This window comes from Zootermopsis nevadensis, unplaced genomic scaffold (genome assembly GCF_977971745.1).
Source record: "Zootermopsis nevadensis isolate Lab colony 2312 unplaced genomic scaffold, Znev_1.0 Znev_ptg000010l, whole genome shotgun sequence".
NCBI lineage: Eukaryota > Metazoa > Arthropoda > Insecta > Blattodea > Termopsidae > Zootermopsis > Zootermopsis nevadensis.
In genome coordinates, this window is record NW_028259142.1 from 6,627,894 (window position 1) to 6,643,931 (window position 16,038).

The 16,038-nt window shown below is 36.8% G+C and overlaps 2 protein-coding genes across 10 annotated transcripts in view; both read left to right on the forward strand.

Annotated features, from left to right (window-relative positions):
• The window catches only part of LOC110835984 (uncharacterized), a 68,770-nt gene extending 54,301 nt beyond the window's left edge, over positions 1-14,469 (forward strand). For 7 of the 8 annotated variants that reach the window (XM_022076734.2, XM_087346358.1, XM_087346359.1 and 4 more), the window contains 2 exons: positions 1,467-1,619; positions 2,872-14,469. In XM_022076734.2, coding sequence (XP_021932426.1) covers positions 1,467-1,619; positions 2,872-4,000 — 1,282 coding nt within the window. In that variant the 3' untranslated portion in view covers positions 4,001-14,469. The remainder of the gene's footprint in view (positions 1-1,466; positions 1,620-2,871) is intronic. The other variant, XM_022076735.2, reaches the window with a different exon arrangement.
• LOC110835985 (sialin) overlaps positions 10,528-16,038 on the forward strand; it is a 40,591-nt gene continuing 35,080 nt past the window's right edge. Inside the window, exon 1 of one of the 2 annotated variants that reach the window (XM_022076742.2) lies at positions 10,528-10,661. The gene's annotated coding sequence lies outside the window, so the exon portion shown is untranslated. The remainder of the gene's footprint in view (positions 10,662-16,038) is intronic. The other variant, XM_022076741.2, reaches the window with a different exon arrangement.

The window sequence follows — 16,038 nt, forward strand, 5'->3', positions numbered from 1 at the left end:
AAGATCATGACATGCATCGATGTGCTTCTACATTTTGTCGTCATCCAGCACGTGGCACAAATTTTGCTGTCGTCTGTCTTGTGTTCACTCTGTTCAGATCAAATGATGGATGGTGAGAAGCCTGTTTTCTGAGTAGTAACTCATGAACTTCAGCAACATACTCATCTGTTCTGGCTGTTGATGGATGTCCTGCATATTCTGTATCTTCAGCAGATGTCATTGCCCATTTTTGAGTTTGGCAAACCACTCAAACATTGGTGTTCTCTCTAATGCTTGCTCTCCAAATGAACACTTGTCTCACCCAAAGGAACATAAATCTCACTGAAGCACGCTAGACAGGGGCGACTGGTGTGGAACTACTTATGAAAGTATACTTTGTCATCATTTGTGTTGTGACATTAGTGTGACTCAGAGATTTTTTTATAGCACCTTATATGTGGATTGTACAAAACCTGCAGATGGTTGTGTGTAGCATTCTTATCAACTCATTAGTTCTATGGTTATGTAATAGTTTTCATATAACAGAATTTTGACACAACTTTTTTATGTGGGAAATCTTCCACTTTTTTATAAAGTAATTCATGTTTGATGATAAATACAGACTGTACTTTAAATATTCAAATATTGTATCAGCCATCATTGTGTGGAAATGATGCTTGAGAATGGCCCATAGAAAGCAATGGGGAATTGAAAGTATTAATACATGAACAACATTTGGTAAATATAATATGAGAAAATATATTTTCATGCCCTGATAAATAACTTACAACAGAGGATGAAAGTATGTGTACAGTTTAGAGGTTAGTTACAGTAAATGGTTATTTGACTTATGCATATTTGTGCAGTAATGCCATTGCTATTTCATAACAAATTATAAACACTCACTCCCTTAGAGAGTGTCTGTAATTTATTCTAGATATTATATATTATAAATTGTATGCCCAAAAAATAGTGATGTGATTTTTTAGATTCTCATGATGGCAAATATAAAGATGGCTGTCTTCTGGGTTTTTGGTTCATGTAGTCTGTAGAAGTTCACCAGTGTTTCAGAATTGCTGTGAATTGGTAAAGGCTACACAGCGCAACAACCCAAAAGACAGCCACCTTCAAGAAATAACGATGTCTACCATATCAGGGAAGATGTTCTTAACATTGTTCATGGACATATTAAAACTTGTCTAAGTGTGCATTCTGTAGACTGTGAATGTGAAAAGAAAGATTTTTCAGTGCAGTCGTGAGTCATGTGTAATATATTTCTGTTTATTGCTAGTGTAGTCAAGGTCACTGCATACGTGTGTATTTCAAATTAACGGGAGGCATATATAATGAGAATTTGGTCAGGAGGTAAGGATGAAGGGTGACCGATGCGTGCTGTATATTGGGGGAAAGAAAGAAGCCATGTTTAAAGTTTTTGAAAAGCAATTACTTGTCCATGTGGAAGTATAAAAGACGTGTATTGTCTGCAGGTATCGGTTTTTTGATGATGAGGTGCTGGATGGTAGGAACATGGTTAGCCTACACCCATTACAGAATGGTTACTCCAGTAACCAACAGAATGGAAACAACGGTGCCTTATTATCCACTCCGACAGCTCCCCGAACTCCAGAGTCACCCAACAGGTTTGTGTTAAAATGTTATAAAGTTTTTGGATATCTTCTTGTTACTGTTGTATTGTGAATGATGTTCATTTCCAGCAACCCAGTTAGGAATATGTATGTACCTGAAAAGATGGCGCTTAAATCATCGTTATTGTTTTTGTTATTCCATGACAGTTAAAACTATGACTGCCACTAAGAGCACTTTGTGTGAAGATTCCCATGGGCCATACTGTTTGTTGCTACTGTACTAATTTGAATGTGTGAATCTGTAAACAGGTTACAGAATCATAATAACCTATATTGTAATATAACTTAAAAAATTAATAATTTCAAAATGTGTTTTAATTAAAATACTCTGAAACAATAACAAGTAAAGACCAGTTAAAAAAAATTAATAGAACAAATTCTTCTTACTCTTAGGTTCAAAAACTACTCTTCGTTTTTCTTGTTCAGAAACCAAGGATGAATGTTATAACTGCATCACCGATGCGTGTTTTTGTTTAAGGACTTTGGTTTTCTCCCATTAGTCATCATACCACTAATATTTCATATTTGTCTGTTACCGCTCATAATCTGTAACAGGCCTGAGCAGCCATTTTATCAATCTTGGTCCTGAATTGAACCAGCACACAGCAAGTAAGTTCTTGTTGTCAGGACAAAGGTTTGTCACAACAAATGTTTGTAATGAATTTTGAATTTTGGGTCATACAGAGCATACATGTATTACATTACAATACTGGATTGTTCAATGACTGACAGTGTTTCTTTTAAAACATACTTCCTCACAGGCACTTAGTTAATTGCCATTGAAGGAGCCCATAGCCCATATTTCTTGAATGACTCAGAACCTTTGAATTCTTTGAATCATCAAAGTGCTGTTGACCGAGGCCTAACCTCTTCCACATAAGCCTCTTTAAACAAATTTTATGCTTCACTTACAGTTTTAAGCATTAACATCATTTAAATAAGGTGGTGTTATGCTTTAACTTCCATCATGACAGATGTGCGACTTCGGAGGTTAGACAGATGTATCTTGTAATCGAGGTCACAGTGCAAGCACAACTAAACACACAGTGACCTGTAACTACAGATGCTTACTCACACCTGTCAGTGTTAAGAACTACCATAAATGAAAGTTCCATCAAGACTTCCAAATGTTTTACAAAGAATCATTCTCGGTGTTTATTGTACAGCCCTCATAGTTACAGTACTTTTAATAATTCATAATTTCATGTCACTCTGTGTCCACTTGGTAATTCTCACTTCCTCCTAGGAATTCATCTGATTGCAGTTTGTCTGGTAGTCCCACATCTACATCAGCAACAAAGAAACCAACAGGTTGTCACAACTCAGCTCATGCTACATCTATTCAACATTGCACCAATACTGTTATTAGTCGCTCCACTAACTCTCTGAGCGGCCATTCTGATGCTAATGGCTCCAACACCAACACAGATTTGTCTCCTTACTCCCCAATTCAGGTTTCCATAGAAGGCAGCCACATGGGAAGGTCCTCTAACAGTGAAGAGTCTTTAGGGAAGAGTCCACTATTCAAAAGTCCAGTGAAAGAACAGAGGAGTTCCTATGAAGTGGATCAGACAAGTGCGTCTGTTCCGTCAACACCAAATAATAACGTTGATAATAGGGACGTAACTTTAAATGAGAACAATTTTGAAAGGAATAACAATGCACAAGGTATTGGTATTTCAACTTTACAGCAAATTTTTGGCAAATCAAATTCTACATCTTCCATATCTCTTGAAAATAAAAGTCAAAGTTCCGAAGTTACGGACAATATCAAATTTAAACCAGACATCAGTGAGACTGTGGATACAGTTGATGTAAAGTTTATTGATAATTCTCTAGTAAAATCGTCTGAAGATACTTTGGTTGTTAAAGCTACAAATAAAGTAAATGAAGTAACAGATGTTGAAAAAGGTAAAAGTGCCGACATCGTAAGCAAGTCTCCCTCAGAATCTTTCAAGCAAGATGAAAAGGACAAAGAATTGATTATAGCAGAAATTGTGTCCAGTGATTCATCATCGGCTGCTTACGGTGGGTCTTCACAGCCATCACCTATTTGCCACAAAGTCGGAAGGAAACAATCCAATTACATACTGAAGTTGTCCGATAAAGGTCGCCGAAGCGGAAAAGCGCACAGGATGGTTCAGAATGTTGCTGAAGGTAGCAGCACAAGTAGTAGTTTTGATGAAGAGCAGTCGACACCGCATTGCAAGACAGGCAGCTCGAAACGACGAGACGGGCGCTCAAGAGGCATGGTTCAGGTTTCTGTTCTAGCTCTTGGAAATAGCCCTACTCATTCCAGTTGTGAACATAGGAAGAATGCAGATAGACTTGTAGTGGATAGTTTTGGAGACCCAGACTTTGGTACTCCAGTATAATTAAGCTTTTAAATATTGACAGTTATTATGTCACATGACCCTCAAAGGGTACAAGTGCTTGTAAGCTCTGGCACTGGCAAGTTGGTCTGGTTATTGTAGGTCGCTTACTTATAATTTCAGAATGCACCCAAGAATGTCTAAGCACCCAGGTAGGCCATTATTTATTACCAAAGAAGGAAACGGCAAATTTATACCTGAATGCAAGAACTACATAATGATGAATAGTAAAGTTCTGAGACAAATGAGAAGTGTTTACCGCTAATTTAAACTTGTATTGCTTTGAATCTTGATGCATGTTTTCAGATTGTAGCCAAATTTACAAGTCACCAGTTCAAAAGTAAATGTGTAAAATATACCAAAATATGTTTTGCGTATATATAATTCTTGCACGCATCATATTTTGGGTATGTGTGGAGTAGGAACAATAAAGGAACTCAAATATTAAAGAACATACTCAATAATGATAATTTATATATTATATTATATGAAAATTACATTTGAATCAATACTGTATATACAGTCATCATTCTCTGATCCCTTATTTTATGGGCCAGAGCATTCCTTTTCAAGACTACTGTACCAATGTCGTTGTTCTTATTAGCGCTGAAAGGTAATGCATTTTCACATTCCTTTGGTTCATCAAACTGTAGGAGTAGTTATAATTATGAAGCTTTCTGTCTTCTGGGTTGTTGTGCTGTGTAGTCTGGTCGATGTTTACCAACGTTTCAGAGGTCCTTGCAGCCTCCGTCATTGTGAAAATAGGAGCTATTTAAAGTTGTCATAATTTCTTTGAATTTTAAGTGATTTAGTTCAGTTTTTATGGCATAATCATTTAACACTGTGGATTCTTAAAACATTTAATTTTACCTTAGTTTTATATATATATATATATATATATATATATATATATATATATATATATATATATAAAACAATCGACACACAGAGCCACCTCACAGTCCTGGCAGTCTCGCTTTGTTTCCTATGCTTACTGCAGACAATGTTGTTTTTGACTTTTTCTCCTTTAGTGGTGTTCTCTTTGGGAAGTTCTATTCATCTAACTGTATTGTCATCTTCTTGACAACCTGGGAACTTACATTCGATAGTATACTTCATGAACAGATTTCTGTCAAATCTATTCAGAATTTTAGATGATATGCCTTTCTACCAACATTGTCCCTCTAGATGGTCAATGCATTCCGTACCACTGAATTGAATTGTCTTCAGAAGAATTTCATGTACCACTTACCTGGTGTCCTACGTGGGCGATTAAATGCGAGCGGTGCGAGTTGCGTGGGTGAAGCAGAAATATCAAACTGGCTGTTTGTGTGGCGCTGTCTTAGGTTACAGCGAAGCGGTCAGGGAGTCGCTGCGCTGGCCAGTAAGGCGCATGCGCAAGAAAGCTCTGACCGTGCAGTACAGGGAAGGTGCATGCGCAGGAAGGCCGTGTGTTTCTGTCACGTAGGACACAACAAGCGATTCCCCGCTTCATATTCATTCTTTTGCATTTGATCAAATACATTAGCAGCAGATGGTGTTTCTTATCAGCACCTCCCACACGTTGGTTATAATCACACACACTAACTGGCTTATGTTTGTTCTTCCCTCTCTTAGAAATGGTTCTTGTTTCGTCACTATGAAAGTTTGATGTCATAGTCACAATCTCTTGTCATACCATGTTATCCCACTTGTTCGCTTTGATTGTCCCCACACAATCAGTAACCACTGATTTCTAGGTCTTGGCCAGGGTTGGAGAATTGTAAATATTGTCCATTCAATTTGTATTTCTCCTATGTAGCAGGGGTTCAAAAGGTTTCAGTACTGTAGCTGTTTTATTCATGTTTACAGAAATTAGACGTGACTGATTCTGTCCTTGCCAGTGTATACAATAAATGACCACAGGTATCCAGATCTTTAGGAAGTTTTGGTCTATTTAGTTGGGCAAAAAAGGGTTGTTAGTGTAATTCGGTTGTGTTGGTCTTGCTCCGTGCTTCATTATTGAAGCACAGAAAATGCAGTTGATATAAAAATCTTTCATAGCTCATGCATACTCAGAATTTCTGATCCCATTCTGTCAAAAATGTAATCTGCAATTCCTCTTTAAACTGCCATCAGCCCTAGAAGAATTTTGATGATATTATTGCATTTAGTTTTATATAGTTTAGGAAGATTGTTTTTTCTCCACATACCTGAGTTATTTCTTGCCGTAGTCTTCTTCATAACTCATTCGCCTCGGAACTCATATCGCGTTCTTGCTTGGATTCAGATTCGTGATCTCTACGAGTAATGACCTCATCTTCTCCAGACTTATTGTCATTTTCAGTACATCTCTTATTGTCAGTTACTGAAAGATCCTCGTAATTTCATCTCTGGTAAATTTAGCCCTCACATAAGTGTCCAATACTTTCGTCTTCATACACTTTGTATATAAAGTTGAACAAAATAAAATTCTAAAAGTTTTACAGAAGGAATACAAGAAAGGACTCCCATTTCAAGAGAATGAAATGGCATCTTTCCCAAAAATGATTAATTTTGGCACAGTTTTTGCTGTTCAGAGGTTAGGGGAAAATAGTTTATTTCATTTCCTCGTCATATTTTATTCTTTACAATTGTTTCCTTTTGCCATTCACATTTAGGATCAGAAAACTGAATGCGTAAGATATTTTACTGTTAACCGTGACCTCCATCTTTTTAAACAAAGCTCCGGCAACTGGGATGACTTTATATACAGTTTGGAGGAAATGCTGCTACCAAATATTTGATTAGAGTAGTGTAAAATATAGTTATTGAGTATGCGAACTGTCCTATGTGTCAACAGTTGCAAATAACTATTGTGGTTTAACTGAATATAAATCTACCAGTTAATCTGTTAATAATTTATTTTCAGCGTCTTAGGTATATTCTCAGTGATTATAACTGGCAGTAGAAAATTTCGGTAAAATTAATTACGATAATGATATAAATTAATTTTAACAGCTATATTTTCCAGCTCTGACACTAATATTTTCACATTAAGAAAAATTCCCGACATGATCTCCCTTAACATTTGAACAGGTCAAAGGGCATTCTGAAAGTAAATACATAATAAATAATCTTTGTAATACAGAAAGAAAATCTGGAAAGAATGCTCACATATTTGAGAAATTTGCATGATATCATGTCCACTGGGTACTTGAAATTGTTACAAGCATGGTTGATCACGTGAAGGGTTAATAGATCTTAAATGCTGTCGGAAATTGTTTTGTGCAAAATAATGTGGTGCATCTACACGACATGACAAATTCTTGAACTAAGAATAACTTAACCACAGTTTTGACTTTAATAACATGAACTGTATCTCGTTCTGAATTTCTACCAGTTTACCAACTTTGAGTTTCCAGATACTCTATTAGATCAGTGGTATTCAACCGGGGGTACGCGAAGACATGTTAGGGGGTACGTGAAATTTAAAAAAATATATATATATTATTCTATGATAAACACTGAATAATCAGGGCCAGATTTAGGGTTAGCCACAGGAGAACCGGACGTAAGGACATTCAAATTGGGAGTGCCATTTTTTTTCTCTCTCTTTTCTTAATGTAATTCTTATCAGGGCGGCAGAAACAAGCTCAATCATCTCATTAAAAGGTCTGAACCACATTAATTAATAATTGATAAAATATTTAAACATATTATTTTGCTTTGCTAAAATTCCTTTGTTCCTTTATTAATTTTTATATGATAGACAATAATGTATTTGTTATTTAATAGCTTGATTCTCCTTTTTCTCATATAAAACTTATTATTTAATATGTTATTTTGGATGTAACTTATTTAATTTATTTTGGATGTAGATTATATACTATGTAAAACTTGAATTATACACCAACTTTGGGGGTACAAAGTTGAAGAGAAATTATATCTGGGGGTACGCGAACAAAAAAGGGTTAAATACCACTGTATTAGATAACAGACACATTCTGGTTTCTCTGTAACCTACGTATACCCAAAACTATATAACGAAACTGAAAATTAGGCAGAAGGAAGAATGCTTCGTAATAAGCTCAGTGATCCTGTATCCATATTAAATGGTTTCTTATGTTTCATGGTGATACTAGATTCCTTGTATGAAAATCTTATATATATATAATACCAGATATTCTTTGATTCAGGAAGGATTATTTGTGATGGAAATAGTTCCTGCATTAATATTAGTGTAACGAAGCATACAAGTAACAAATGTAGAATTCTCGTAGTAGGAAGTTTTAAATGGGGGGGATCAAAGAATAATAGTGGTAAATCTCATTTTTGTTATGACAGCGTTGGTGGGTCATGGTCTTGCAGAAGGACAGCAATAATTTTAATTAAATATATATTTACATTTGGGTTTATACTTTGATATATTTATTATAATCATCATCAAGAATATTTGACATTTTAGTTTTTTTCATTGATATTTGAATGGCGCACACTTCTGACCCCTCTTTTAAAGCTGCCACTACTACACAATATTCAGATTTTGTGTTTTGGTTAAGATTTGTAAAGTGATTTAGACTAAAGGAATACTGCAGAATTTATGGTAGTGTTGTTTGCAAAAGCTTTGATTTTTAACTAGTCTGATATAACTTTTGGCTCTGAATAATCATTTGGCTACCACCACTGTGTTACTTTCGTAAAAATTTGAATTTTCACTGTCTTTCTCCATATTTTTCAGATTTCAGAAATGATTCTGACATATGTTAATTATCTGTCCAGCAGGTAGACCTATACACTTGATGTATTCTTTGCTTCAGCAGTGCGCTGTATTTCCTCTCAGAGGTCTAGTGCCGAGTGTCTGTTCCGCAGCAGCAGATGTTTTACAAGTTATGTCAAGTGGTCCTTTGTTCAAGGTTCAAGACACAAAAGTTTGCATTTAGGGTTTAGCAGAGAAGAGGGGTGAGGAACTTAAAGGAAAGTGGTAATGGCGCAGGATGTAATAATAAACAACAAAATGTCAACAACCTGCCTGTTGGAACATACAAAATTGAAACTCCCAAAAATTCACTATGCTCTGTGGTAACAAAGCAGCTCCTCTGCCCTCTGATTAACACCACCTCATGAGCAGTGTATGATTCTGCTTTCACTACAAACCTAATTGCAAACTTCTTGGATATTAACATGTTTACGCTGTGACTATGTCAGTTATATTATGAACCCAGTAAAGGCCATATTATGCAAAATAATACAGTAATGGTAGTAGTGAGATGTCATTGAAAGGTACAAGATACCAGACATTTCACCTTCCTCAAACACATACTACCACAAAGTGACAGTACAGCCCTTTTGTAGGGACTCAACCTCCTTAACGAGTTCTTCTTCCCCCCCCCCCCCCCCCATTCCGATCTATCTTCCGCCTTTCTCGGCCATCCTCCAACTCTCATTTTCCTGATGTCTTCCTCCACGTCATCCAGCCATCTTATCCTTGGTCTCCCAGTTTTTCTCCTTCCCCCAGGCTTCCCTCTGTAAATCTTTAGTTAGTTTGTTGACTGGAATTCTCTCAACATGACCTAACCATTGGAGTCGCCCTCTCTCAATTTCTATGATCAGGTCTGGTAACCTGTACATACAAAGTTCCTTATCAGTTCATATTCTCCATATTCCTGCATCCTGAATCGGTTCATATGTTTTCCTTAAGATCTTCCTTTCCCAGATGTTGAGGTCGTTTTCATCAGCATTCGTTAGTACCCAGGTCTCGGCTCCGTACATCTCCGTAGGTCGGAACACATTTCTGTAAATTCGTATTTCAGGAGGGCGTAATAGCATCTGTTTCCATCTACTAGTCGGGCTTTGATCTCTATTTTTTTCCCGTTAGATCCGGCGCCATATCGTTCCTCAACTCTTTAATGGCCTTTTGCACCTCTTCATAGCACCTCGGGCCCCTTTTTTCCTCTACATTAGCCTTAGTCTGTTCTCCTATATGTTGATTTAGGAAATTGCCAAAGTATTCTACCCATATCTTCAATATTTCGTCTTTATTTTACATAGAATGCTTTCTTTGTTTCCTCGTCGGCGTCTTCAAAGTGTGCATGCGTTGGTCGTTTTCCAGTTAGATCCGTCCGTCTTCTCATATTAGGTTTCTGTTCAATTAATGTTTTTCCCAGGATTTGGCTATAAACCCCATGCCAAAATTCAACCTGGAGGGCCGAGCCACTGAATTTCTATTCCCCAGAGAAGGGTGGCTCTGCTATGCCCCCAGACACGGTACCTCGGGATCCCCATTTTCCGTACAAACTAATGTGAGCCCCGGAGGGTCACGCACACACACAGGTGTCCCGGGAAGAAATGTCAAGACAATCAGTTGATTTTGGGGGCAGTTCTAAGTAAAGAAATGTTATGTCAACGTGGGTCTGATTGTAAACGGTTACAAAGATAATGCAGGTCTCTGCATCATCACCTGTGCGGATCTTAAAAAGTTGGAGCGTGTTGGGACTTGTTATGATTGGGTCAGTGAGTCAGAGTATGTTCAGTTTGTGTTGTGTATTCAGTGTGTAAAGAAGTAGGTGCATCGCAGTAGTAGTGTTAGCGTAATATTTCGAACAGTGCCGGCAGTTTTCTCATATGAAGAATACGCAGCCATGGTTGTTTGTGTACGGATTTTGCGATGGAAATGCAGCAGAAAACATTCTGAACGAGTATACTGGTATGTAGTGTGCTTGTATTTGGTATTTTCGACAGTTATCAATAAATGGTCATGTAAGATCGGCTTTTTATTATCTTATAAATCAAATACAGGGACCTACGAATCAGACCCATGTTGATATGGCATTTTTTTACTTAGAATTGCCCCAAGAATCAATTGATGAAGTCTTGACATTTCCTCCCGGAACACCCTGTGTGTATGTGTATGACATTTTGATCGAGTTTGGAATACCAAAGAAACTTTTTAGGTTAATTAAGATGTGTATCTAGTAGAGTTCGTATAGGTAACCTTCTGTCGGATGCGTTCCCAATGCACAATGGCCTATAACTGTGGGGTACTTTATCCCCAATTCTTATTAATCTTACTCTAGAACATGTCATTATGAAGGGCTCGAATGGTCTGCACCAGGTAATGTCAATTTGCTGGGGGATGGAGCGGGTACCATAACCTAGAATATAGAAATTCTCCTACAGAGTAACATGGAAGTAGGGCTAGAAGTAAATGTAGACGAAACTAAAATCACGGGCGTAATACCGGATCAGCATCAGTAAGAATGGCGGAACATAGTTATAAGTAATACATCATTTCAAAATGTTTTAAAATTTAAGTATCTGAGAACATAACAAATAGAAATGAGGTCTATGATGAAATTAAGAGTAGAATACATTCGGGGAATACTTTTCTTTTATTCAAAACAAAAACTGTTATCGTCTTGTCTGCTATCAAAAACACTGAAGATCAGGTTAAAAAACAATTTTATGTGTTGTCTTGTATGGTTGTGAAACATGGTCTCTTACCTTGAAGGAATAACGTAGATTACAAGTGTTTGAAAACAAAGTGCTCAGGAATATATTTGGACCTAACAAGGATTAAATAAGTGGGGAATTCAGGATATTACTTAATGAGAAGCTGCGTGAATTGTACAGGTTACCTAGCATAGTGAGGACATTGAAATCTAGGAGGCTCTGGTTGGCAGGCATGTAGCACACATGGAGGGAAAGGCATACAGAATTTTGTTGGGGAATCCTTTGGAAAACGACCACTGGGCAGACCAAGAAGGACATGAGATGACAGTATCAAGATGGATCTTAGGACGGTGGGCTTTGAGGATTGTGAATGGACGGAGTTGGCTCAGGATCATAGCCGGTGGCAGGCTTTGGTTTTGTTGGTGTTGGACCTGCTGGTTCTGCTACCAGGTAGTTAGTTAGTTAGTTAGTATACGAGGATATATCCCCTCTTCTGGCAACTGGCATTGAGATGACAAATTTAAATTTAATAGTCATTTGGCAAATTTTAATGAAACTGTATATAATGCTTGTATTTTGCAGCAGTTTTCATACATAAATTTCATTCACACGAATTTATGCAAAGTGCCTCTTTACTTACCCACAGTTAACATTTATGTATAACTTAGATTATTTAATGGATTTCGATTGAACTTGGAATACAGCATTTCTGTATTAATATTATTACAGTAGATTCCGGTTAATTGGGCCATCGGTTAATCGGGGCAGCCGTTTATTTGGGACAAATCTTAAAGAACAAGCCTTTGTAACTCTTTGTGTGGAATTTTGCATAAATGGGGCAGCCTCTTAATTGGGCCAAAGTGTTCTAGTCCGATGTGTCCCAAGTAACCGGAATCCACTGTATATATAATTTGATTCAGTATAATTTATTTCATGACTATAATTCAAAATGCACATATAATTTTTTTGTGTCCTTTAACAAATTTAGATGAAAAGTGACATATGAGTGTGTGTGTTTAGCTCTGTTTAATACCTTGTGATCCTTGTTTAAATACCTAGGAGGAATATGTAAATGAAATACAATTTTTAATGCTACGCTCATGAGTTCATTTGTCCATTCATATATTTTATTAAAAATTTGTGTAAATAGCCTGCTAAAATAGGCTGGATGGATATTTTCAGAATGTTTGAATGAAAACTAAAATACTGAAATCATCTCGGTGCGTACAGTATTACACTTTTAGAGACATACAAATAATGTGTTTCTCTCTGCTGTCACAAACTAGAACATAGATTACATTATGGTCCATTTGTAGAAGTTAATGTTTAAGAAAGTTACAGCACTCTTAGGGTTTATTAGTGTCTGAGTGGCTGAGATTGTTTTCTGACACTGGTACAGTGTAAATGTCAGTAATGTACCTGAGATCTTCATTCAGACATTTTAACTACGAAGGGAGTGACACTTACGTATAAATATATTTCATTTTGTGGAATTGGAGCTGAGGTAGCTCGGTCAGTTTAGTGACTACCCGCTTACTTTAACTTTTTACAGCTTTTGTGTAGATCATTTTATATTCTATTTTAATTAATAAAATTAAGAAACTAAATCAAAATCAAAAATTTTCCCTACAGTATAATGTGTGTTATACAAGATATTTATGTTATGTACTTATAAGAATTTGAATATTTTGAATTTCTGTTGATGCTATGTTCATTGTACTGCAATGTTTTGAAAAAAATTGAATTTAAAATAGAAGGAAATTCTATTCATTGCTAATTAAGACATACGTTTTTCAAAGGTTATAGCAAAAGTGAGATATTTGTGAAATCACTGAATTTGTGAATAATTATGCAGCAGAAGAGTTGTTGATGTGTGATACATTACTGACATTTTCGTAATTTCAAGATTTCAATTCCATTGTAGTTTATACAGAGGTATTCTGTAACTTAGGGAAATAATGGTTTTTAAACCACTGTCTCATGACCCATACATTTTTATAAGTTTCCTAGCAGCGGTGTGTGGGCTTAAATTGGGAAACAGAACCATTCTTTGTTTGCATGGGTCTTGAGAAAATTAGTTTGATCGCGTTATAGTCTGTACTCTAGAGCTTTGAATATCATATGCAAATTATATTTTGTACAGCGTTATGATATAGTTAACTGTACATATTTTCTAGCTATGTATGTGCATATTCAGTAATTACATTTACATTCAGAATGCATATTTCTTCAATGTAGACATGTAGAGTACTAAGTCTTAAAAGTAAATAATATAGCCATACTGAGTTTCAGTGTTACATAACCTCTAAAGTTGACCGTTTGAACAGCCAGTCACCTAAACAGAATCTCCGTTTCTTCCACACAGTTTCTGATTAATAATTTAAATTCATTATTCTTTGTGTTTCAAACATTGATTAATTTACATGTAACTCTCTTTACGTCAAAGTTTTGTCGTCATTGTGTATTTTCTTTTGGTATTGCCACAGGGACGATTATGATATTTTTCTACGCTGTTTGCCCCAGCCCTTTTCGTCTACATTGTAGGTTTGCTCAGATTTGTTCATGATACCAAGTTTCTATAGGACATCCTTCAGTTTTTAAGAGATCTTGTACAATAAACCCACTTAATTTTGAGTTGGTGCTTAAGTTTGTCGCTGAGATTTCCATTTCATAGCGTTGGTAAGCATCGACCAGAATGAAACCAAAGTAACTTCAGCAGTTATAACATTATATTCCTTGAACAGTTTGCCCAATAGTGATTAAAATGCCAGAGCCTGTGGAAGGCACAAGTGGTATCCCCCCCCCCCCCAGTTACTTTACTCAATTTATTTTCTTATTTTATGGTCTATTTCTCTATTTGATGCTTAGATTTGACATTTTTATAACTCTTGTATTAAATTTTTATACTTGTTATCTAGTTCGTACTTAAAATGTTTAAAAGTTTTGTTTTCATCATTGATTTTATTTTTGTGATGTGGCGTTATTTTTCTGTAATGAGAAAATTGATAAAATATGAAAAGGTTCGTGAGTTTCAAGAATGAATAAAATAAGATTATAACATTTTTTTTTGTATATTGTATGCATTCAGTTTCCCTTTCCAGCACATTTTTAACAGTATTACCAACTGTCTCAAGGTACAATATGTGGTGAGGCATGTTAGAAGGAGGGGTGCTTTGTGCCTTGGCCCATTTGCAAATCTTTTGCGAAATTATAGTTGCAAGTTTTTACCTTGCAAAAAATGTATAAAGGTAGTTGATTTGATAAGCTGCAGTTGGGTGCTTAGTACAGTAGGTTAATACGTACAGCCATAAGAAAAATTCTGCCCGAGGTACAAGGATTTCTCGTACACAGCAAACTGGATTTTGTTTCTGTTTCAAATATTATATTGCCACGTCTACAGATCGCTGTAAGTCTAACGTAATTTCCATGACGGGGACATTACGTGAACCCAGCAAGGCATGTTCCTGAGTGTCACGTTCGAATACCTAGCGCTCCGGGAGGTTCCGCGTTCAGAATTCGATACCGGGGACCAGTTACCCTGGCCGAGACTTACGTGTTTTTCTTCATTTCCTCCAGTAAATGCTGGAATTTTACCTTGTAAGCCACGAATAAATCAACAAGCCATGCTGCTATGTAATATTTTGATTGATGTCTTCTGGATTATGACGTTGTGTAATATAATGAGGTATGCAACTACGTACAACACAAAATTATAAAACTGATTACCAGTCCGAAAACTTTGTGTTCTTGGATTGCATGAAAGATAGAAATAAGTGTTTATGTCGATATAAATGATTGCGTTTGGCTCAGGGCTGGATCTTATGCCAGGCTTTCGTGATGAAATCTGGGAAGTGTGGGCAACCTTTCTACACCCGCGGTACACTAAATATTGTCGAAGAATCATGGCGGCACACAAACCCTATTTTGTATTGTGGGGGGAAGATGGTTTATGGCATTGATTGGCCGCGACAACTTCTTACAAGTCGACCCGAATCGAAAAATATTCTATTTGATGTTCATAATTATTCATCTTTATTACTATATCATTTACTTTAAATATATTTATTATTTGAAATAAATTGAAACATTTATACGAGGTGCGATCGGAAAGTTTCAAGACTGTGTCAATAGAGGGCGAACCGGATGTAGTACGAGCTTCTGCCGCTAGGGGGTGCGGCCTACATTCATAGTGAATCAGTGTGCCAGCCGGCATCATCGAATTAGCATTTGTTTCAAGTTACGGGCGTTTTGGTAGTGCATTACACCGACCCTCCTGCGATTTCGGAATGGCGTGTGCATCAAATTTTGCCAAAGACTCGCCAAAACGGCTACGGAAACCTATGAAATGCTAAATCAAGCATTTTGGGGAGTCCGCAATGGGTCGTGCACAAACTTTTGTGTGGCATTCACGTTTTAAAAATGGCCGAACCTCTGTCGATGATGACGAGCGTTCTGGACGACCATCTTCGAGCACAACGCCCGAAAATGTTACGAAGATTCGGCAGGCCATTCACGAAGATCGACGTCGTACCATCAACGACTTGTGCGACATTGTTGGGATAGGCTATGGGACCTGTCAGCTGATTCTAAAGGAAGAACTCCACATGCGACGCATCATGACAACGCGCCAG